This window comes from Musca autumnalis, unplaced genomic scaffold (assembly GCF_047663935.1).
Source record: "Musca autumnalis isolate F117 unplaced genomic scaffold, ASM4766393v1 scaffold_1, whole genome shotgun sequence".
NCBI classification, from domain to species: Eukaryota; Metazoa; Arthropoda; class Insecta; order Diptera; family Muscidae; genus Musca; species Musca autumnalis.
This window is the reverse complement of record NW_027411644.1, coordinates 104,375,219-104,400,679: the sequence shown is the minus strand read 5'-3', so window position 1 is coordinate 104,400,679 and position 25,461 is coordinate 104,375,219. Positions and strand designations below refer to the sequence as shown.

Genomic DNA, 25,461 nt, shown 5'->3' with positions numbered 1-25,461 from the left:
GCCCCATATAAAGTACGCGTCATTTTTAAATATTTTGAATGTATTAGTCCCATTTGACAACAGAATCGGTTGTAACTTTGTATTTTGTGTTTCCAAAAGCTAAGAAACATTTCTACCATAAAATGTTTATATAGGTCCACGTTTTGATATAGCTCCATAGGACGATATCTCCCGATTTTCGGTATTTTTAAGGTTTTGGTCTCATTATCACACCGAGATGGCTGAAATTTGGTATTTAGTCTTCGTTGGGGATATAAAACTTTCCCCCAGAAATTTGTAGGTATAAGTCCACGCGGTCATGTAGCCCCCATAGAACGATACCTTCCGATTTTTTTATTTTTGAAGGTTGTGGCCACATTAATCCACCGAAATGGCTGAAATTTGTGGTGGAGGGTATAAAAAGTTCGGCCCGACCAAACTTAACGCTTTTCCTACTTGTTTTCATTCATATGGTTAAACGAGTTGCTCGGTACATTAAGGCCCCCTTTCTTTAGCGGAGAGATGCATCTAAAAATGTTGTAACAACAAAGACATTTTTTTACTACAATGAATGTGAATTATCGCCTCCACACTTTGGCTTGTGACGATGCTTCGTCAATGCGGTTGTTTGTACCGATATGCGGTAACTAAAAACAAAAGATAAAGATAAGAAAAAACAGTAGACTTTATTATAAGTAGATTAACATTCAGGTGTCATGTTATACAGAATTATTTTGACATTGTAGACGCGCATCTATCGATAACGTACAAAGTGTCGGAAATAGGAAAAAAGGGCAAGACAGCTTATACAATTTAAATTATTTTGTGTCAAAAATCAGATTTTTTGTGTACTACATCTCACATTAAACAAAAATTGTGATGACGAATGTCAACAGTAAAAACGATAAGAAAGAAGAAAAGACATCTGAAACAGATAAAGGTATGATAATGACAAACAGAATTAAGCAAATGCTGTGAACAGATATGTTATATGCAATGATAAAAACGTGTTATGTTGGCCAGAACGAATATTGTTTATGTAACCCCCCGTTTACACATGCAAGTGGCAGTTCGAAAAATACCAATACCCTCACACATGTTGACTGACACACATCAACCACACTGCCGAGAAAATTTCCTTGTGATGTGAAAGCAATTTTTTCCGAACGTTTACACTTGCAAGTGTCGTTTACACTAAACAATTTGTCTTGAAATACAACCCTGATTTACTAACACTTACATACATTTATCGTTTGCCTCCCAGCTGTCCATAATTTTTTCACATACAGTAGGGGTAACAAATTTCTGATATTTTTTGTAAAAATAAGTGAAATATTAATTGAAATCCGTTGAAAACAAACGAACGTGAACAAACGAATGAGAACGAAAAAAAAAGAAATCTATGATTTTCATTTATAATTTTACAACTGTTTTTGTTGAAAAAGAAGAAGGAACTACCTAATACAACTACTTTGCTTATTGTAATTGAAAAATATCTAGTTAACAATGTTCTGTTCCAGAACTTGCAAGAAGCTACTATTTTTTACTACGATAACATTTATCCTTTATGTCATCAAAAAAAAAAAAAAAAAAAAAAAAAAAAAAAAAATTAAAAATTAGTAGATTCTTGCAGTTCTGTAACAGACCAATAGTTTTATGTAGTTGTCATGTTATACAGAAAATTATTAAAATAAATTTTCGTTGGTTGAGAAACCTTTAATAAAATAACAGGTTATGGTCCTTCCCGCGTTTTAAACTCGAAAATTAAGATTATTTGTGCTTATACGAGAAAAATAGCAAGAAAGGAATATGCAATTGGAGAAACTTCGCGGAAGCGAAAATTTCGAAGACTGGAAGTTTGCAGTGGAAGCATATTTTTAAATGAAACGTCTGTGGAAATCCATTCCAGGGGGCGGAAGATAAAGAAAACAAGAATATTCAAGCCAAGGCAGAACGCAGAACTAATCTTATTGGTGGATAAGACTGTTTATCCTCATATACCAGAATGTACAAAAGATATATGGGCGGCATTAGCGAAAATGTATGAAGACAATGGCTTGGTCAGGAGAGTTGGATTAATTCAAAAATTCTGCTCAACAAGTTGAAAGATTGTTCAAATGTTGAGGAATATGTGAATGAGATAATCAACTCGGCGCACAAATTAAGGTCTGTTGGTCTTAACGTGGATGAAGAGTGGATCGGATCAATGTTATTAGCAATCAGTATGGCCATATAGCCTCCAAATGCCCGAAAAAATCTTCTAAGAAAGTATTCTCAAAGAAAGATGGTGGGAATTCTGCGATGGGAGCGTTTACTGCGTAAACTGCAAAACAATGATTGGTCCTTCAATTCTGGTGCCACAGCCCATATGTGTTCAAGTAAGGAATTTTTCAGTGATCGACATGAAGAAAAAAATTCTGAGGTAATCATAGCAAATAATTATACAATGCGTGTCGATGTAATTGGAGATGTCAACATGGTTTCATAGGTGGGAAACTCCAAGAAAGAAAACGCTACTTTTAAAGATGTTCTGCACATTCCGGATTTGTATATTAATCTACTGTCTGTTTCTAAAATTGTTGAAACGGATTCAAAAGGCTGCAAATTATCAACAATTGTGAGGATGTTTTTGTTACAGGAGATTTGGATGAAGAAATGTTTCGCATGCATTTTTCAAGTAACAACGCAATGATTTCTCAAAGTAAGATTGAAGAAGGCAATTTGTGGCATAAACGAATCGGTCATGTAATCAATGAAACACTGAAGGAAATGGCATCAGGAGCCGTAATTGGAATAAAATGTGAGAAAGGTAAAGAAAATTGTATTCCTTGCTGGAAAGTGAAAATATCAAGAAAACCATTCAATGACACAGGAACTAGAGTCAATGGTATATTGGATTTAATTCATACTGATCTCTGTGGTCCAATGGATACAGATTCCATTAGTAATTCTCGATATATATTAACTTTTATAGATGATTACTCGCGAAAAGTTTTTATATATTTTCTGAAACGGTAGTCTGAAGTTTCTGAAAAGTTCGTCGAATTTAAAAAAAATCGAAAATCAAACAAGACGAAAGATTAAAGCCTAGAGGAGCGACAGCGGAACTGAATACTGCAATGAAAGAATGAATGTTGAAAGAATGAACACGCATTTTTGTTGAAAATGGTATTTTTCAGCAAACTACGGTACCATATTCGCCTCAGGAAAATGGCGTATCTGATAGAATGAACAGGACCATTATAGAAACAAAGTAGGTATATTTTAATTCAGTCGTGCTTGCTCAAAAAGTTTTAGGCTGAAGCAGCAGTTCATTGAATAAACGTAACACCGATGAAAATTCTAAATGAGATTTCTCCGGAAGAAGCATGGTCAGGTAAGAAGCCCTGTTTAACGTATCTCAGAGTGTTTGGTTGTAGAGCCGTGATCCACATCCCTAAGCAAAAACGTAAGAATTTGGATGTAAAGGGAAAGAAGTTATATTTGGCTACAGTAATTCCAAAAAGACATATCGTTTCTTTGATCCCGGTAGAAACAGCTTTGAATTAAGTAGAGATGCCAAAAGATGATACAAAATTCTATTATTCCTGCCGATGCGATTCAGTGGAGGAAATAGCATCAAATGTCCTTAATAATGATGATGAGACTAATGTCCCTAATGATGATTATGCAAATGATGATACATTGCAAGGTACAAATGATCAAGTAATAGAAGAGAGACAAGGTGATCAAGAAAATTCAGAATCTAAATAATATTCAGACGAAATGGATTGTTCATCCTTCATGAAGAACTACAGATGAAAAAGCTTTCTGCAAGATGGGTGCCGCATTTGTTAACAGTCGATCAAAAACGCATAAGAATGAACATTTCTCAAGCTTGTTTGGAGCGTTTTAAGCGAAATAAAATGGATTTTAAGTGTCGTTTCATAACTGTTGATGAGACATGGATCCACCACTATACTCCAGAGACGAAAGAACAATCCAAACAATGGACTGAAGCTGGAGGAAGTGCCCCAAAGAAGGCAAAAACAATTCAATCGGCAGGTAAGGTTATGTCAACGGTTTTTTGGGACTTCAAAGGTATTTTATTGATTGACTATCTACAAAAGGGTAAAACAATAAATTCAGAGTACTATTGCAACCTTTTGGATCAATTAAATGTACAAATTCGAGAAAAACGTCCGGGCTTAGTCCCAATTTACATTGGGCGAGTTTACTTGCGGCAATTGTCAGTTTGTAGGTGAGAGAGGGTGCTGAGAGGCAAAGGGTTACCATATGCCTCACCTCTCTCTCCTACAAAATGACAATTGCCGCAAGTAAACTCGCCCAATGTAAATTGGGACTTACAACACAAAAAAAATATTTTTTTCTTCAAGACAACGCACCAGCGTACAAGAGTGTTTTAACAATGGCTAAAATCAACGAATTAAAGTACGAGTTGCTTGACCACCCACCTTATTCTCCTGATTTAGCTCCCAGTGGCTTTTACTTGTTCCCAAATCTAAAAAAATTCCTGGCAAGCGTTTTACCTCAAATGAAGATGCAATTACAGTTGTAAACCACTATTTTGAAGACCTTGAGGAAAACTATTTTAATCAAGGTATAGAATTCCAAAAAAACGTTGGACTAAGTGTATTGAAGTTTCAGGAGATTATATTGAAAAATTAAAATATTTTTGAAAAACTAACTATTCTCTTTCATTGATAGGCTAAGAAGTTTCCGAACCGCCCTCGTAGGATTATAGGGCTGTCGTCAAAAACATAACATGTGTCGATCTACATCTCTTAGGTCTTCACAGAACTTGCCACAAGGTAAAGATCTGCTCTCTGATGGATTTGTCAGGTCTAAAGCCACATTGGTAAAATTTTATTGATCATAGGCTTTAGTGCCGGATACGGTTTTATATGCGATTTTATGCATGATGCATATACCTTATCAGCATATAGCTCCCGGTCTTGAACAGCTCCGCTGATAAACTGTTTGTCTTATTTTTCTTCTTCGGGATATTATGTATAATTAACGCAGAAGTTGTGGTACAGACCAAAGCGTCTCCCTATAGTAAAACGCTGGACTTATTCTGACTTTTGTGAAGGATATATGTAAGAAATGTCCTTAAAATTAGGAACATTTCCAGGAACATATCAGGGGAAGTGTTGGCTTCCGCTAGAAGACCAGTTGTACTATTTTAGTTATGATCACAAGGACTATCCGCTATGAAAGCACAATAGTGTTGAACTTTTGCGGAGGAGGTACCTGAAGGAATGGATTGACATAGTCCATCATGGAACTGCATCGACCTTTAGGTAGTTATCGTGTCCACCAGTCGTTTTAGTTGGTCACCGTAGGATTTATTAGAGCTTTTGGATCATTAAGTCAGGAATTATGGACATGTCCACGAAAAACATTATATCGCCGTAAGCAGGACCACTAGGATTACCATCGGTAAAAATTTTAAAGTGACCCTCGAACAGCAAACTTAAACAAAAACAAGTAAGAAAGGTCTATAGTCGGACGGAGCCGGCCATGGGATACCCTATACCACTATCCCTGGAAAATCGCTTTCCGCGGAACTTCTTTTCAATGATTGTGAAAATTTAATTATCAAATATCAGAGATGTAATGTATAATACTTATGACCAAAACCAAGAAGTTATCTAGCATGACAAAGACATTTTTGTAGCAGGAAAGGAAAATTTAATTCACACAAACTAAAATGTAATGAAACCCACTTATGTAGTACTACTACTTCCGTTGTTTAACTGCCACGTTATTGAAATTTTTACCAATTTCACACAAAAGTTTCAGTCCATTTAACCCGCTAAGTATTATCTGAACTTCACGTTGGTTTGTACGCTTCTTCTTCATCATAAACTCAAACTTTGTTTAAAATTTTGCGGGTTATTATTTTGACCTACCGAGCCGCTACAAAATTGGTTAAAATTTTGTTTTTGCTCCATTTCATCCCCTGAACATTTCACGATCATCACCAAAAACTAATCATTTCTATTCTGGCCCGAACCCAACCTCCTTAAAAAATTCATTACAATCGGTCCATAATTGCGGCCTTAAGCTTGTTTACAATTTTTAATGGACGGACACACATCGCTAAATCGCTTTATCTCGTCGAGATATGAATTTTGGCATACCAAGTAGGGGGTCTAGGACGAATATTTCGTGGTGTTACGTAAACTTTTGGAGAGACAATATGTAGCATGGGATAAAAATGTGGTTCTCTACACAGAACCCATTATATATTAGGCAGTAGGCCCGTTATCTAGCAAACACTTTATTGCAATTTACATCAGAGGAAAGGTCAGTAGTTTTTTTCCATATGTAGGCTACTTTGCGAAATATATATGTATGTCCTCAAGGAATTAAAATATCGACCAAAAATAAAATTTTTATATTTTTCATACAAAAGTAATGGTCCATTTCACCCGCTAAAGAATATCAGATCATCATTCAAAATTGTGGGCATCTTTTTCGACCTATACTCTTACCCGGTGCGAAATTTCGTGACTATTGATATATAATTGCGACTTCTAGCGAGTTTATTATTACACTACAAACAAATAACGGAATATATTAGGCTGAAACTCTGTTATCTGATCATGCACACTAACATAATTGGCATCAATTGAAAGGTCAAGCGTTCCACTTTCAAGTATATCTCACTTGTCCCGAATGTCACTTCCAGGAATTAAGATATAAGCTGTATATTAAAAATGTTCACAATTTTCACACAAAAGTTTTGGTCCATTTAACCCTCTAAATATTATCCGATCGCCATCTCAAATTGCAAGCTTCTCCTTTGTGATATACTCTTACCTTATTTAAAATTACGCGTTGATCGGACTATTATTGAGACCTACAGAGCCGCTAGAAAATTGGATAAATATTATGTTTTTGGTCCATTTCACCCGCTAAATATTTCACGATCATCACCAATAAGAATAGGGATCTATTCTGATCTGAACCCGACCTCCATACAAAATTTCGTGACGATCGGTCCATAATTGCGGCCTGGAGCGTGTTTACAATTTATAATGGACAGACGGACGGACGGACGGACGGACGGACTGACGGACGGACACACATCTCAAAATCGCTTTATCTCGTCGAGATATGAAGATTGGTATACCACATTGGGGGTCTCCGACGAATATTTCGCGGTGTTACATGAATTTTTACCAAAACAAACTTATAATACCCTTTTCCACATTGTGGTATAGGGTATAACAAGTGAGAAAAGGCTATAGTCGGTACGGGGCCGACTATGTGATACCCTACACCACTAATCTTTTCACTCGAAAACATTTCTTTTAGGGAGATACGAAAGTTTTCACCTATCTGGCTTTTATATCAAATGACTTAAGGCGAACTAAACCAAAATAATTAATATTTAATTTTATATTGGACTACTATCGACATCACCAACATCAATATTCTTCTATCTCTGTGAGAAAATTTCGTGATGATCCGATCAAAATTCCGACCTGTAGTGTGATTGCAGAAAAAGTGGAAAAAGGGATATATTACCGACTATTGCGATATCTCTATATTTGACCACCTACGCCAACCTACTTTAATTTTAAAGATGGGATTTTCTACTTTCTTAGTCGGGCTTTGCTTTAAGATGGTCCCCAACCAAAGGTGTGATATTCGTCGTTATAACTAAAATCGCAAAAATTAAAGGTTGGGTTCTATTAGCGACTATTGCGATATCTTCGTTGTGTGACCGTCTACGACAACCTACGTAACATCGTTTCAAAGGCGATATTTTCTACTTTCATTGCCAAGTTTTGCTTTTTATATACCCCTGAGATATTTGCTTTGGAATAAAATGTGACTTTTTCTCCAAATAACTTTTTTGCTCATTCCGACCCCTAATTATTATCCGACCATCACCAAAATCAATAGGTTTCTTCCCCTCCGGGACCCCCATCAACACCCAACGACCTGTAGCGTGATTTCCAAAAAAGTGGAAAATGGGATGTATTACCGACTATTGCAATATCTCCGTTATTTGGTCACCTACGCCGACCTAGTTTGCTTCATTGTAAAGATGGGATCTTCTACTTTCATAGTCAGGCTTTGCTTTTGAAAAGTCCCTAACCAAAGCTGTGATATTCGTCATTATAATTAAAATCACAAGAATGAAAATTTGGTTTTATTTGCCACTATTGTAATATCTCCGTTGTTTGATCACCTACGAGAACTTACTTTACATCATTAGAAAGGTGATATTTTCTACTTTTATTGTCAGGTCTTGTTTTGGTATACCCCATACAGAAGCTGAGATATTTGCTTTGGAAAAAAACGTTGTCCTTTTATCCACATAAGTTTTTTGCCCATTCCGACCCCTGAACATTATCCGACCATCACCAAAATCAATAGGCTTCTTCCCCTCCGGGACCCTCATCAACACCCAAAATTTCGTGACGATCCGATCAAATTTGCGACCTGTAGCGTGATTATAAGGTTTAGATGGACAGACGGACGTTACAAACTTTTTGGTGCAAAACCAACTTATAATACCCTCCCCACATAGTGGTGTAGGGTATAACAAGTAAGCAAAGGCTATAGTCGGACGGGGCCGACCATGTGATACCCTACACCATAACCTCTAGGAATTAGCTATGTGCAACCGCTTTGCACGCTGAATGTCCGGTTCCGATTCCCAGGCATGGCCACATCAAATTTTCAACGGCGCAAAATATCCCTTAGTAATGTTAGCGATATTTCCTGAGTATTTCAGCCATGAAAAACATCTCTACAAGTGGATTCGGCGACAAAAGCATTAGCATTAGATTAGCATCCCCTGCTACATATTTAAATTGTTTTTAAAAATCAGGTTCCTTTTTGAAATACACCTAATATAAATAAATATATATAGAATGCAATCTGCCATATCTCTGAAATTTGATATTTGGGAAAATTGTGAGTTTATTGCAGATCTATCGTCCAAAAGTTGTGCAATTGTACCTCACATATGCTTGATAATACACGCAGTTTTGTGATTTTCAGGGCATTGCGAAAATAGTTAATATTGGTTATATATTGTGATATCAAACATATATTTTATACCGGTAGAAATAACTAATAATGAATAGAAATTCAAATAATTTGCATGCAAACAAACTTATAAATTCCAAAATTATTCATATTCAATTACATACCAAGTAAGATAGTATAGGTCAGCTGCGCCCTCAGCATCTGACCAAAAAAGAAACAAACACAATAATTATGCCGCATAAAAAATATATTGATTTTGTATCACGAGTTTGCTTCAAAATACGTGGAATCTGCAGGTATCGTAATATAAGGCTATACCAAATCATTTTTGTAAGCTAACATCTGATTTTTAAAAATGTTTTGGAAGTATGGACGTACTTTGGACAAATTGTACCGTTGCAATAGGGATGTGCAAAGCTTGGACCAATCAGAAAATCCACTTGAGAGTTATCTTGCGGATTTGCCATTTTAGTTAGGTTTCTCGTTTGTTTTTCAGGGTTTCTTGGAGCTTTTCGGCCATAATGTCAGGAAGTATGTAGTTGCCATTGCAATTGTACCATCGTTAAGAGACCGCAAGGACAATCTGCTGAAAAAATCATTGGTCGTATTTTGTATATATTTCCTTTATCCTAAAGGCTGAGGGTATAAAATAGGTGGCGAAGCGGCCCCATGCTGCAATATTTGTATAAAATATCCAATTGGATAACTGAACTGAAAATTTCTCTGTCATAGAGATAATTTCTAGTATGGGAGGGAATTGCTGTTCTCCACACAAAACTCATTATATAGTAGGCAGTAGGCCCGTTATCTAGCAGACACATTGTTGCAATTTGCATCAGGGGAAATGTCAGTAGTTATTTTTCCATATGTGACCTACTTTGCCGGTATATGCCCTCCGGAACTTAAAACATGGACCAAAAATAAAATTTGTATATTTTTCATGCAAAAGTAATGGTCCATTTCACCCGCTAAATAATATCAGATCATCATGCAAAATTATAGGCATTTTCTTCAACCTAAACTCTTACCTCGTGCAAAATTTCGTGACAATTGAGCAATAATTGCGACCTCTAGAGTGTTAATTACTACACTACAAACAAAGAACTGGATATATTAGGCTGTAACTCTGTTATCTGATCACGTATACCAACATAATTGACCTCAATGGAAAGGTCAAAAGATCGTCTTCCAAGTATAACATACTTGCTCGGAATGTCTCTTCCAGTAATAAATTTATAAGCTGTATTTTTGTTCTTTCAAAATAGTCTGGCTTAATCCCATTGTTGTGGGTGCCACCGTGGTGCAATGGTATGCACGCCCGCCTTGCACGCAGAAGGTCGGTGGTTCGATTCCCCGGCCAGGCAACAGCAAACATTTTTCAACGGTGGCAAAATACCCCTCAGTAATGTTGGCGACATTTCCTGAGTATTTCAGCCTTGAAAAACTTCTCTACAAGTGGTGTCTTAGGACACGCCGTTTGGACTCTGCGATAAACAGTAGGTCCCATATCATTGAGCTAAATATGAATCGGGGTGGACTCATTGATATGAGAGAAGTCTCCCTTGTCCCGTATGGGATGTTTTGGAACAATGTTTTTTATGTAATCCCATTGTTGTTGTTTTAATATTTTTAAACAACTAGTTTATTAGTGGAAAAGATTTGGCATTGTTCGCCGAGGGGTAAGGCAGGGAATACTATAGTTTTGATTCTCGCCACAGAATCTCATCAGTTCCCTTGTTATACCCTATACCACAATGTGGAAAAGGGTATTATAAGTTTGTTTTGGTAAAAATTCATGTAACACCGCGAAATATTCGTCGGAGACCCCCAATGTGGTATACCAATCTTCATATCTCGACGAGATAAAGCGATTTTGAGATGTGTGTCCGTCCGTCAGTCCGTCCGTCCGTCCGTCCGTCCGTCTGTCCATTATAAATTGTAAACACGCTCCAGGCCGCAATTATGGACCGATCGTCACGAAATTTTGTATGGAGGTCGGGTTCAGATCAGAATAGATCCCTATTCTTATTGGTGATGATCGTGAAATATTTAGCGGGTGAAATGGACCAAAAACATAATATTTATCCAATTTTCTAGCGGCTCTGTAGGTCTCAATAATAGTCCGATCAACGCGTAATTTTAAATAAGGTAAGAGTATATCACAAAGGAGAAGCTTGCAATTTGAGATGGCGATCGGATAATATTTAGAGGGTTAAATGGACCAAAACTTTTGTGTGAAAATTGTGAACATTTTTAATATACAGCTTATATCTTAATTCCTGGAAGTGACATTCGGGACAAGTGAGATATACTTGAAAGTGGAACGCTTGACCTTTCAATTGATGCCAATTATGTTAGTGTGCATGATCAGATAACAGAGTTTCAGCCTAATATATTCCGTTATTTGTTTGTAGTGTAATAATAAACTCGCTAGAAGTCGCAATTATATATCAATAGTCACGAAATTTCGCACCGGGTAAGAGTATAGGTCGAAAAAGATGCCCACAATTTTGAATGATGATCTGATATTCTTTAGCGGGTGAAATGGACCATTACTTTTGTATGAAAAATATAAAAATTTTATTTTTGGTCGATATTTTAATTCCTTGAGGACATACATATATATTTCGCAAAGTAGCCTACATATGGAAAAAAACTACTGACCTTTCCTCTGATGTAAATTGCAATAAAGTGTTTGCTAGATAACGGGCCTACTGCCTAATATATAATGGGTTCTGTGTAGAGAACCACATTTTTATCCCATGCTACATATTGTCTCTCCAAAAGTTTACGTAACACCACGAAATATTCGTCCTAGACCCCCTACTTGGTATGCCAAAATTCATATCTCGACGAGATAAAGCGATTTAGCGATGTGTGTCCGTCCATTAAAAATTGTAAACAAGCTTAAGGCCGCAATTATGGACCGATTGTAATGAATTTTTTAAGGAGGTTGGGTTCGGGCCAGAATAGAAATGATTAGTTTTTGGTGATGATCGTGAAATGTTCAGGGGATGAAATGGAGCAAAAACAAAATTTTAACCAATTTTGTAGCGGCTCGGTAGGTCAAAATAATAACCCGCAAAATTTTAAACAAAGTTTGAGTTTATGATGAAGAAGAAGCGTACAAACCAACGTGAAGTTCAGATAATACTTAGCGGGTTAAATGGACTGAAACTTTTGTGTGAAATTGGTAAAAATTTCAATAACGTGGCAGTTAAACAACGGAAGTAGTAGTACTACATAAGTGGGTTTCATTACATTTTAGTTTGTGTGAATTAAATTTTCCTTTCCTGCTACAAAAATGTCTTTGTCATGCTAGATAACTTCTTGGTTTTGGTCATAAGTATTATACATTACATCTCTGATATTTGATAATTAAATTTTCACAATCATTGAAAAGAAGTTCCGCGGAAAGCGATTTTCCAGGGATAGTGGTATAGGGTATCCCATGGCCGGCTCCGTCCGACTATAGACCTTTCTTACTTGTTTTGGAATATTTTTAAGTAATTTTATTATCCTTTGTTAAATTTATGTTCAATATAATGTTTTTTGTGCTATTAGTGATTTCTTTTATCAGGTAACGCACTGAAAATTCGTGAAAGGGAAATAAAAAGTTTTGGGGGTATACACCTTAATAATTATACCCTATACCACAATGTGGAAAAGGGTATTATAAGTTGGTAAAAATTCATGTAAGACCGCGAAATATTCGTCGGAGACCCCCAATGTGGTATACCAATCTTCATATCTCGACGAGATAAAGCGATTTTGAGATGTGTGTCCGTCCGTCCGTTCGTCCGTCTGTCCATTATAAATTGTAAACACGCTCCAGGCCTCAATTATGGACCGATCGTCACGAAATTTTGTATGGAGGTCGGGTTCAGATCAGAATAGATCCCTATTCTTATTGGTGATAATCGTGAAATATTTAGCGGGTGAAATGGACCAAAAACATAATATTTATCCAATTTTCTAGCGGCTCTGTAGGTCTCAATAATAGTCCGATCAACGCGTAATTTTAAATAAGGTAAGAGTATATCACAAAGGAGAAGCTTGCAATTTGAGATGGCAATCGGATTATATTTAGAGGGTTAAATGGACCAAAACTTTTGTGTGAGAATTGTGAAAATTTTTAATATACAGCTTATATCTTAATTCCTGGAAGTGACATTCCGGGCAAGTGAGATATACTTGAAAGTGGAACGCTTGACCTTTTAATTGATGCCAATTATGTTGGTGTGCATGTTCAGATAATAGAGTTACAGCCTAATATATTCCGTTATTTGTTTGTAGTGTAATAATAAACTCGCTAGAAGTCGCAATTATACATCAATAGTCACGAAATTTTGCACCGGGTAAGAGTATAGGTCAAAAAAGATGCCTACAATTTTGAATGATGATCTGAATTCTTTAGAGGGTGAAATTGACCATTACTGTTGTATGAAAAATATAAAAATTTTATTTTTGGTCGATATTTTAACTCCTTGAGGACATATATATTTCGCAAAGTAACCTACATATGGGAAAAAACTACTGACCTTTCCTCTGATGTAAATTGCAAGTGTTTGCTAGATAACGGGCCTACTGCCTAATATATAATGGGTTCTGTGTAGAGAACCACATTTTTATCCCATGCTACATATTGTCTCTCCAAAAGTTCGTCATAGACCCCTTATTTGGTATGCCAAAATTCATATCTCGACGAGATAAAGCGATTTAGCGATATGTGTCCGTCCATTAAAAATTGTAAACAAGCTTAAGGACGCAATTATGGACCGATTGTAACGAATTTTTAAGGAGGTTGGGTTCGGGCCAGAATGGAAATGATTAGTTTTTGCTGATGATCGTGAAATGTTCAAGGAATGAAATGGACCAAAAACAAAATTTTAACCAATTTTGTAGCGGCTCTGTAGGTCAAAATAATAACCCGCAAAATTTTAAAGAAAGTTTGAGTTTATAATGAAGGAGAAGCATACAAACCAACGTGAAGATCAGATAATACTTAGCGGTAAAATTTCAATAACGTAGAGGTTAAACAATGAAAGTAGTAGTACTACATAAGTGGGTTTCATTACAGTTTAGTTTGTGTGAACTAAATTTTCCTTGCTAGATAACTTTTGGGTTTTGGTCATAAGTATTATACATTACATCTTTGATATTTGATAATTAAATTTTCACAATCATTGAAAAGAAGTTCCATGGAGAGCGATTGTCCAGGGATAGTGGTATAGGGTATCCCATGGTCGGCTCCGTCCGACTATAGACTTTTCTTACTTGTTTTTTGTTTGTGGATATTCTCCGCCGAAGTTATTTTTCAATAACTTCTTCAACAAAAAACTTGTTATACCCAAACATCAATCGTCAGCTCGAAGTATAAAGGTAAGCAAAGAAAAAAGTTCAATGAGAAGTTTTTCCTTGGCAACCTCACACAAGCTCATCAGTCATTTTAGTTGATGGCCGCAGGGGTTTTTAGAGTTTTTAAGATATTATCTCTGGAAGATTTTTCCACCCCCTGAACGTAATAGGTGCCACGAAAACCTGCAAATGCAAAACGATCTGAGTCATGTCCAGAAACTGCGAAAAACTTTGAAAGGTTGTGTGGGATGTTGCCAAAGGAGTGGCCCGAAATACTCCATATTCGAACCTAATCTGAGTGTGTAATGCTTCTTACAAAGTTAGGACCAAATGGAGTTCTCCCATTTTCCGTACCATAAAATTTTGAACTTTCGTGGGGGAGGTACCCGAAGGAGATGAGTGTTCGAACATGTTCTAAGATTAGACAAAATATTACCAGGTGTCAATTCGAGAGTCGTCGTACGCACCAGCCAACATATTTAGGGCCTAAAAAATATTTCGAAGATGCAAACTTTGATCATCGCCGGCCAAACTAATCAACGTTTTCATACCCACCACCATAGTATGGAGGGTATATTAAGTTTCCATTTGTAACACATTGAAATAATCATTTGCGACTCTATGAAATAAAACTAGCTGTAATTTGACATTTTGAGGTTCTTAATAGTTCCAAAACTATTCCACTAAAAATAGAGGTTTATATATAGGTCCATGTTTTGGTATAGCCCCAATATAACGATAGCCCCCAATTTTCTGTATTTTTCAGGATTTTAGCTACAATTTTGAACCGAAGTAGCTGTAATTTGACATGTGAGGCTCCTAGAGGCCATAAAAGTTTTCTACCAAAATTTGTCAACATAGGTCCATGTTTCGTTGATTTCAGTATTTTTGCTACATTTTTTTACAGAACTGCCTGTAATTTCAGAGTTGAGATTTCCAATGATCACAAAATGTTTCTAGCATAAAAAAGTTTAACATAGGTTCATACTTTGATATAGACCCCAATATATCGACACCTCCAAATAATAGTTTGCTAATTCTGAACAGTGAGTTTTGCAGGACAAGCTCTAAAAGTTTGGAAATTTCTTTGACCTTCAGTACTATGCTAAGTAAATATTTGTTTATAACTTCTGCTCGGATTGTCCGATTATTACCAAAATTTGACAGAATTTAAGTAAAAGGTCGTTAAATATAAAAATGTAAAGAACTTGAAAACATGCTAAGTCGACTTAGCATACTATTGTTTGGAGGCGTCGATATGTAGGTGTCCCCCGATTGAATACATTTTTAGGTACATTTTCTGACCTAACTTAGGCATTGGATGTCCGTGATCATAAAATATATCCACCTGATGTTGTGGGCAGGAAGGGAAACTAGTTATTCAATTTTAGTTCAGAATGGGGTATACCAAACTTAACGCTTTTTTGTTTACTTTTTTACTTTCGTTTTAATTTCAGATTACAATGAACCGGCAGATTTTGAAAAGGCTCTAGCGGCAACTGGCTTTGGATGTTTTAATTTCTTATTAATATTAGCTGCAATTCCAGCAAAATTGTCCATAGTATTCTCCACGACAACCATGGCCTATATATTACCCATTGCTGAATGCGATCTCAAATTGACGTTGTTCAATAAAGGTGTCCTGAATGCCGTCACTTTTGCTGGTATGATTTCATCGGCCATTGTTTGGGGTTATATGGCCGATACACAGGGAAGAAAGAACATTTTAGCGTTTGGCTTATTGGCAGATGCTGTGTGTGTCGTGTGTAGTTCGTTAAGTCAAAATTTCGGAATGTTGGTGACATTTAAATTTTTGGGTGGATTGATGTATGTAAGATTGGACCTCATTTTCTAATTCTGCTTCTGTAATGTGCAGCTTATGTATATTTAATTATAATTATTCCAGAGTTAATGGACCAAGTGCGGTGCTGATCACATATTTAACAGAATTACATGCTGCCCAACATCGTCCTAGGGTTTTGATGATTTTGGGAATTATTACATCATTTGGAACGTTAATGTTGCCGCTTATGGCATGGCTGATATTGCCGAAAGATTGGGAATTTGCCATAAGGGGATTTAATGGTGAGTTGGATTGGAATTGTGGAATAACATTAAAAGAAAAATAAAATGTATGAATTTGTAATACATATTATGACATTTAAATTTTTTTGCAGTACACACCTGGCAGATATTTCTATTATTCTGTGGCTTACCCAGTTTCATGAGTGGCGTTATACTTCTGTTTCTTCCCGAAAGTCCCAAATTCTTAATGTCTCAAGGACATAATCGCCAGGCAATGAAATCTTTTCAAATGATGTATTCCATGAATACTCGAAAGCCTAAGGATACATTTCCGGTTTGTGAAAAAAATTGCATATTATTTTTTCAAACAAATTTTTATAAAATTTTTTGTCTTTGTGCATTAGTTTGTAACATGCAAAAGGAAACGAGATAGACCAATAGTTCCTTTTAGGGATATACATAGAATCATTTTCTGAGCCGATTTTCGCATGTCCGTCTGTCCGTCTATCCATGTATTTTTGTAAACAAAGTACAGTTGCATTTATTGTCCGATTCGCATGAAAATTGGAGAAGATTGTTTTTTGGCCAAAGGACGAACGCTATTTATTTTGGTTCAGATTTGGATATAGCCCCCATATATATCTTCACCCGATTTAAGGCATTTGGTGCACGAAACACGCTATGTATGTCCGATTTCAATGAAATTTGGAATGTGCGACGGAATTTAGTCTAGAAATAATTGTGCCAATTTATATAGAAATCGGTTCAGATTTGGATATAGCCCTCATATATATCTTCGCCCGATTTAAGGCATTTGGTGCACGAAACACGCTATATATGTCCGATTTCAATGAAATTTGGAATGTGAGACGGAATTTAGTCTAGAAATAAGTGTGCCAAATTATATAGAAATCGGTTCAGATTTGGATATAGCCCCCATATATATTCACGCCCGATTTAAGGAATTTGGTGCACGAAAAAAGCTAGAAATAAGTGTGCCAAATTATGTTGAAATCGGTTCAGATTTGGATATAGCTCTCATATATATTTTAGGCAGATTTGAGATATTTGATGCACGAAACACGCTATATTTGTCCGATTTCAATGAAATTTGGAATGTGTGACGTTGGTTAGTTTAGAAATAACTGTGGCAAATCATATCGAAATCGGTTCAGATTTGGATATAGCTCCCATATATATTTTCGACCGATTTGAGTTATTTGATGCACGTGCTATATATGTCCAATTTTTATGAAATTTGGACTATGTGACGGAATTTGGTCTACAAATAAATGTGAAAAATTATATAAAAATCTGTTCTGATTTGGATTTAGCTCCCATATATATTTTACATATTCACAGTGGTGTAGGGTATTATATAGTCGGCCCCGCCCGACTTTGATCCTTTCCTTACTGGGTTATTTATAGATTAAACGCCTAATCGAAGAGATACCCTCCAGGGATATAAACAGTAATGAAGTCGTCTTTACTATTGAGAAAACGAACGAAGAACATTCAAGACGGCTTCATCGTTCTTTGTCGCAAAGTTTACGTGATGGTTGGCAGCAAACAAAACCAATGTTCAGCAAACCACTGTTAACACGATCTCTACATGTTTATTGTATGCAGTTTTCAATATTAATGGGGTAAATTTATAGTACAATCTTTTGCAGGTTATTACAATTTTGTTATTTATTTGCAGATACAATACCATACGTTTATGGTTACCTCAACTGTTCGCTTCTATATCCGAATATGAACAAGAATTTGCCAACACAGAAGAATCAACAAATCTATGTGTAATTTTGGACTACAGTGTTAATAAAACAGCTTCAATAGTTACCAACTATGATAAAGATTGTGCTGAAGTAAGTAAATTTTTGGGGAATAGGTGGACAATCTTGGGTTTTAAGTAGGACAGAATTGATTACTCAAAATATTTGAATCGCCTGTTCCATTAAGACTTTTTTACACTTCAAGTGTAGCCCAGTCTTATATGTATGTGCCATGAAGGAGTTATTTTTGTAGGTGACAAAAGAAGTTTTAGAAGAGTCCAACGTAAAGTTCTAGGCGTTTGATACCTTCCCTATCATATAAACAGTGGCCAAAATATTCCAGAACCAATAAAAACAGTCTACAAAAAAAAAGAAAGTATCAGTCAGCTGTGCCGACTTAGATATACCCTTAGCCTCGAAACTAAAGAAATGATGCAAACACAATACTTCTGACGTCTATAAGTTTTTTTTTTGAGTTTTTGGGCAAATTTCGCAGAAAGTATGGATTTGCCCCGAAAAATTGTACTATTTTAACTAGGACTTTTCCATGTTGCCAATAACTTAAAAACAATCCTAGACGAGTCCTTAAACTGCACTCTTTCGATATTCGGACATAATTCGAGGATGTAAGGAATAAAACAATGTTTGGACCAAATCGTGTTTTTCTCCCTTGCAGGGTTATCTTACGTACTACCTAGTTTAGTTGCCGGCAGGCTTTTTGGAGGTTTTGGGCCATTACCACAAGAAGTATGGACTTGCCCCCGAAAAAAGGGCCGTCGTAACAGGACCCGCAAGAAGAACTTTTTGAAAAAAAAAAAAATTCAAAACTATCCGAGATAAGCTGTTAAACTGCACTTTTCTCAAATTTTATGTGAGACCGATATAGTCCATATTCCAACCGAGTACATGAAATAATACGATTTGTAAAGGTTGAACCAATCAGAAACACCCTGCTACAGTTATCATGTGGATTTGTCATTTTATTTGGTGCTGTCAAGGTTTCTTGGAGCTTTTAGGCCATTATCTCAGGAACTAGCCCCCGAAAAAAATTGTACCATCGTGAGAGAGTCTGCAGGGACAATATGCTGAAAACTATCCGACAGGAGATCTAAAGGGAAGAACTTGGGTAAATTTCAGAAAAAAGAAAAACCAGCAGACCCCGGTCCGCGTTGCTGGCCCGTCGTAGTGAGATTTAATGACAACTTTTTATGGTCTTTATGCTTGACAATTCTAAAATTGGTATTTTCCACCTCACTTCTTCAGAAATTGGATATAAGGGAAATAGTTTAAATAGTTGCTTTAACCAGATCTGAGGTGGGGTAAGGTTGTTTAAGAGGACCTGGGCAGCTGATGTTCGCTGTCGAAAAATTTTTGAAAGATGTTATTTTAGGACTGTACACATTGACAATTCATTTACCGATGTAGAGAGCAGCTGCTTCAGACCTGTCGCTATTGACCATCTGTTAAAGTTAGGTCTTGGTTGTCTGGACGGAAGATTATTATGTCTATTCGGATATGTCGTGGAGGTGGATCCCCCATCAAAGTGACCAGCCACATGGCAGCCTAGGAAGAACTGCCCCGGTTGAAACACATTTGCTCTGTTCCAGAATGTGACCTGCAAGAATCTACTATTTTTATACCCTCCACCATAATACGGAGGGTATAATTAATTTTGTCATTCCCTTTGTAACACATCGAAATATTCATTGAAAACCCTATAAAGTACATATATTCTTGATCAGCATAAAATTCTAAGTTGAAACAGCCATGTCCATCTGGCCGTCCGTCCGTTATTTCGTCTGTCGAAATCAAGAAATAGCTCTCAATTGTTTAAGATATAGCTTTATAATTTTGCATGGAAGTTTATATTACTACTAGGATGTTTGGTATTTAAAATGGGCTATATCGGTCCACGTTTTTATATAGCTCCCATAGAATGGTACCTCCCGATTTTTTGGTATTTTGAAGGTTATGACCTGAATATCACACCGAATTGGCTAGAATTAGGTATTTAGTCTTCGTTGGGGGTATAAAACTTTCCCACGGTGTGCCTTAACCAAATTTAAATGGAAGGTGCTTACATCTGGGAAGTTTTTGTAGATTCTGAAACTAAAATGCTCATAGATGAGAAATATCAAGAAAAAAATTGCCGGAGGGATTTTCAAATAAATCGAGATTTAAGTTAACTTGACGGTATAGGTCCACGTCTTCATATAGCCCCCATAGAACGGTACCTCTCGATTTTCGATATTTTGAAGGTTGTGGCCTCTATACACCACTCAATTGGCTAAAATTTGGTATTTAGTGTTAGTTGGTGGCATAAAACATACCACCTGAAATTTGTCGGTATAAGTCCCCATAGAACGGCACTCACGGATTTTCGACTTTTGAAAGTTTTAGTCAGGGATACAAAACATTATAACGGGTACAAGAGAAGATTTTAGTCACATTATCCTACCGACGTGGTTGTTAATTGGAATTTTTTGTTCCATCAAGATAGAAAAAATACTCGCAAAAAACTATCCATAGGTTTTAGTCTCACCCCCATGGACCGGTGTTGACCTTCATGCACAAAATTATCAGTATAAAGTTATTATCACCAGTTAAGATATTATTCTCCTCCAAGGAATTATTCGTAACGTAGCGATAGAGCTTAGTGGTTATTAATTGTTCATATTTACTTCAATTCAATGGTGGGGGAGGGTATAAAAAGTTCGGCCCGGCCGAACTTAACAATTTTAAAGATGTCAAAATAGTAGACTCCTGCAGCTTATGGAACAAAGCAATGATGTTTTTATACCCTCAGCATTTATTCTAACGAGGGTATATACACTTTCATACGGGCAAAATGTGCCTCATCGAAATAAGGGTTTTAGACCCTTAAGTATGTTTGGACGAAATGTGTTTCCGACAATTTGGAGTTGATTTAGCCATGTCCGTCCGTCTGTCTGGCTGAAGCGCACGATAACTCTCAAACGGATCAACCGATTCGGTCCAAAATTTGGCTTTCGTAATATTTTGTCCAAACTTAGTTTAAGATCTAAGATGGGTTATATCGGTCCACTCCTTCAGATACCTTCCCCACAAAAGTTCGAAAATGTTCAGAAAATTTGTGCGCACGATAACTCCAGAAGGGAGTAACCAAGTTGGTTTGTACTTTGCAAATCGTGAAATCTTCCAGACTTAGATGGACAGACAATATGGATTCAATCGGTGCATTCCTTCGGGTACCTCCCACACAAAATTTCGGAAAATTTCATTTTAGGACCTGCTCTCGAATCGCTTTGATTTTTGTTGCAGCAACTTGTATTCAATGCCCCCCAAACGATCGTACAAGTTTCATCTGCGGCAAGTCCACACTTCCTGAGAAAATAGCCTGAAAGATGCAAAAAACCCCAATGACACCGTGAATAGTGATTGGAGCGCACGATAACTCTCGAACGGATCAACCGAGTTGGTCCAAAATTTGGCTTTCGTAATATTTTGTCCAAACTTAGTTTAAGTTCAAAGATGGGTTATATCGGTCCACTCCTTCCGGTACCTCTCCCACAAAATTTCGAAAATGTTCGGAAAAATTGTGCGCACAATAACTCTTGATGGTAGCGACCGATGTGGTCCATACTTTACACATCCTAATATATCTACCAGATATACATCAAGTTCGAACATGGACTATATTTATCCACTCCTTCGGGTACCTCCTACACAAAATTTTGGATAAATTCACTTTAAGACCTGCTCTCGAATCACTTTGATTTTTATTGAAGCAACTTGCATTCGCTGCTTCAATTACGACAGTAAAAGTTTTTTCAGGGGCAAGTCCATACTTCTTGAGAAAACTGCCCGAAAGTTGTGAAAACCCCCTATGGCACCATATGTAGTGGCTGGAGAGCTCGAACCGAATACTGCATTCGTCCACACTTTTGATATCGTAATATTTCTTCGAATATTAGATGTAAGGTGGTGCCTATAGGCCCACTCCTTCCGGTACTTCCCTCACAAAAGTTCGAAAACATTCGCTAAAATGTTACGCGCGATGTCTCATAGGTAGCAACCGATTTGGTCCAAACTTTGGATCTCTAAATATTATCGAAACTTAGTTTATACTCTAATTTGGGCCCGATCTGTCCAATCCTTGGGGTACCAATGTTCAACATTTTTGTGTGGTTAAGGGTCTGTTCGAGGATCCTTTGGACATCTTTACCGAACATTTTCCTAGTGGTCCTATTTACAGCGATATTATGTTTTTCGTAAGCTATTATGGTAAGAAAGGCCTATCTATCGATATCACCGCAAATTTTTAAGCTTTAATCCTATCCATATTTTTGTCGGTTCATACGGCCAAAACCCCCCTAAATACATAAGTTTTTTGGGGACATAAAGTATTTCAATCCACACAGGCTGAGGGTATATCTCTGTCGGCAAAACCGACTGATACTTTTTTACTTGTTCTAATAGTGCACAGTGGTCGAAATCACTGATCTAGCGGCGCGAAATTAATAACTTGGAAACGAATGGAGATATCTTTCTGAAATTTTGCACAAACTCAGTCTGTGTCCGTGGGTAATAATGGACTAAATATGAACAACATCGGCTAATATGTTGGTATAGCCCCCACATAACGGTACCTGCTGATATTCGGTATTTTGAGGATTTAAGCCACCCTTTCCTTCCAAATTAGTTGTAATTTGGTACTTAGGGTTTCTAGTGATCACTAAACGTTTCCACCAACAATTTTGGACATAGGCCACGTTTGGGTATAGGCCCCTTTTAAGATACCTCCCGATTTTCAGTATTTTGGGGGTTTAAAGCTACATTTTCCGTCCAAATTAGGTGTAATTTGGTATTTATGGTTCCCAGTGGATACAAACATTATCCACCAAAAATTGTGGACATAGGTCTACGTTTTGATATTGTCCCCATATAACGGTACCTCCCAATATTCGGTATTGTTAGGATTTTGTCTACATTTTCAGACCAAATTAGCTGAATTTTGGCATAGGAGGTTCTCGTTGGTTATACATCTTCTCCACCAAAAATTGTGAAAATTGGTCTGCATTTTGATATAGCCCCCATATAACTGTACCGACAGATTTTAGGTATTTTGATTTATCAGCTATTTATCATTTATCAGCAAGATTTGCAGCAATTCGCAGCTAAATTGTGGTTATTCGGAATCCAGGAAGTCCAATTTAATTAGTACAAAAAAATGGAGTGAACCTCAGTGGACCTTGGTAGTTACGCTCCATTCAACAAAAGTATATTGCACTAAAAATATAAAAAATAATAACAAGTGGAAGAGGTTTGAATTGTTTTCGCAGACACTTTCGTCGGAGTTGTATGAGGTTGCCAAGGAAAAACTTCTCATTGAACTTTTTTCTTTGCTTACCTTTATACTTCGAGCTGACGATTGATGTTTGGGTATAAAAAGTTTCTTGTTGAAGAAGTTATTGAAAAATAACTTCGGTGGAGAATATCCACAAACAAGAAACAAGGGAACTGATGAGATCCAGTGGCGTGGATCGAAACTATAGTATTCCCTGCCTTACCCCTTGGCGAACAATGCCAAATCTTTTCCACTAATAAAATAGTTGTTTTAAAATATTAAAACAACAACAATGGGATTAAGCCAGACTATTTTGAAAAAACAAAATTGCAAACGCTATCCCAATAAAAAAACGCCACAATGCTTCAAATTGAAGACACTGGCACGACGTGTGTTGTTTTTGCTGTAAAGCAGACCAACCAAATTTTGGTGTGTGCATTCGTCGAAACTCGACGACACATACAAGTGGAAGAGGGTTGAATTGTTTTCGCAGACACTTTCGTCGGAGTTGTATGAGGTTGCCAAGGAAAAACTTCTCATTGAACTTTTTTCTTTGCTTACCTTTATACTTCGAGCTGACGATTGATGTTTGGGTATAAAAAGTTTCTTGTTGAAGAAGTTATTGAAAAATAACTTCGGTGGAGAATATCCACAAACAAGAAACAAGGGAATTGATGAGATCCAGTGGCGTGGATCGAAACTATAGTATTCCCTGCCTTACCCCTTGGCGAGCAATGCCAAATCTTTTCCACTAATAAAATAGTTGTTTTAAAATATTAAAACAACAACAATGGGATTAAGCCAGACTATTTTGAAAAAACAAAATTGCAAACGCTATCCCAATAAAAAACGCCACAATGCTTCAAATTAAAAAATTATCTTTAATTTGACTCACATGTAATTGATACGTAACTTGTTTATTCACATCGGATTGATGAAAGAGACGAAATAATCCTTTTACCGGTGAAGTTTACCACAACTCACTCAACTTTAAATTGTCTAATTGTCTATCTTTGTAGCATCAAAATGTTTCAGTTGATATGTACATGAACAACATGATTGTTTCCTTTTCCGGAATTGTAGGATACTGCTTTGCTGGCATGATTGTACGTGCTGTGGGTACTAAACGTTTACTAAGTAAATAACGCCGAGAAACAAACTATTTTGGAACATAAAACAAGAACATTGTTGTAATTCTTTTCATGTTTCAGCATTTGGCTTACTAATCTCCGGAGGATTGGGTTTGAGTTTGTATTGGTCCAGTAATGGTTTGACTACATTAATCATATCCTCATTGTTTATAACATTGTGTGGTATATCGACATCGTCTCTATTGGGAATGGTTGTCGGTTTATTTCCGACTACAATGAGGTAAGGAAATCTATTATGGTTTGTGTGTTTGTTAAATTTTAAATAATTATGTGGTCGGTTTGTTGTTTTTGATGATTTTCCTCCTTTGCAGAACCATGATTGTTTCATTGTCGATGATGTTTGGACGCTTGGGTGCACTATCGGGTAATTTAATGTTTCCGGTATTGGTGGAAATTGGTTGTATACCACCATTCGCAATGGTTGGATCTGTGTTGATATGTAAGTGTGTGTATTTTGAAATTTTGATGTTTATGTAACCTGTTTTTATTTGTTTATAGTTGCTGCTATTTTATCATTTATTCTTCCCAAAAAGTCGACATTTACTTAATTATCTCATAACCACAATGTGATTTTTAATATTTTCGATTGTTTGAGTGGAGTATTCCCCCATTGGCTCAACTTCATTTATTACCCTCTATTACAGAGAGTAATGTTTTTCAAAACGAACTGATATTTTTAATATTTTTTTAAATAAAAATATATTTTATCAATATATTATTAAGATAAATACACATATGATTTTGGACTATCTTTTTATACCCTCCACCATAGTAAGTTTGTTTTTCCGTATGTGACGCATTGAAATAATAATCTAGGACCCTATAAAATATA

General features: G+C 36.4%; 1 protein-coding gene across 1 annotated transcript; it reads left to right on the top strand.

Annotated features, from left to right (window-relative positions):
* Nucleotides 1-717: 717 nt before the first annotated feature.
* LOC141390715 (synaptic vesicle glycoprotein 2B-like) lies at nucleotides 718-25,291 on the top strand. Its single transcript, XM_073963652.1, has 10 exons — nucleotides 718-919; nucleotides 15,810-16,179; nucleotides 16,259-16,437; nucleotides 16,530-16,711; nucleotides 17,806-18,023; nucleotides 18,080-18,245; nucleotides 24,498-24,615; nucleotides 24,690-24,849; nucleotides 24,941-25,068; nucleotides 25,128-25,291. The coding sequence occupies exons 1-10, from the start codon at nucleotides 859-861 to the stop codon at nucleotides 25,175-25,177; spliced, it is 1,632 nt and encodes a 543-aa protein (XP_073819753.1). The 5' UTR covers nucleotides 718-858; the 3' UTR covers nucleotides 25,178-25,291.
* Nucleotides 25,292-25,461: the final 170 nt, after the last annotated feature.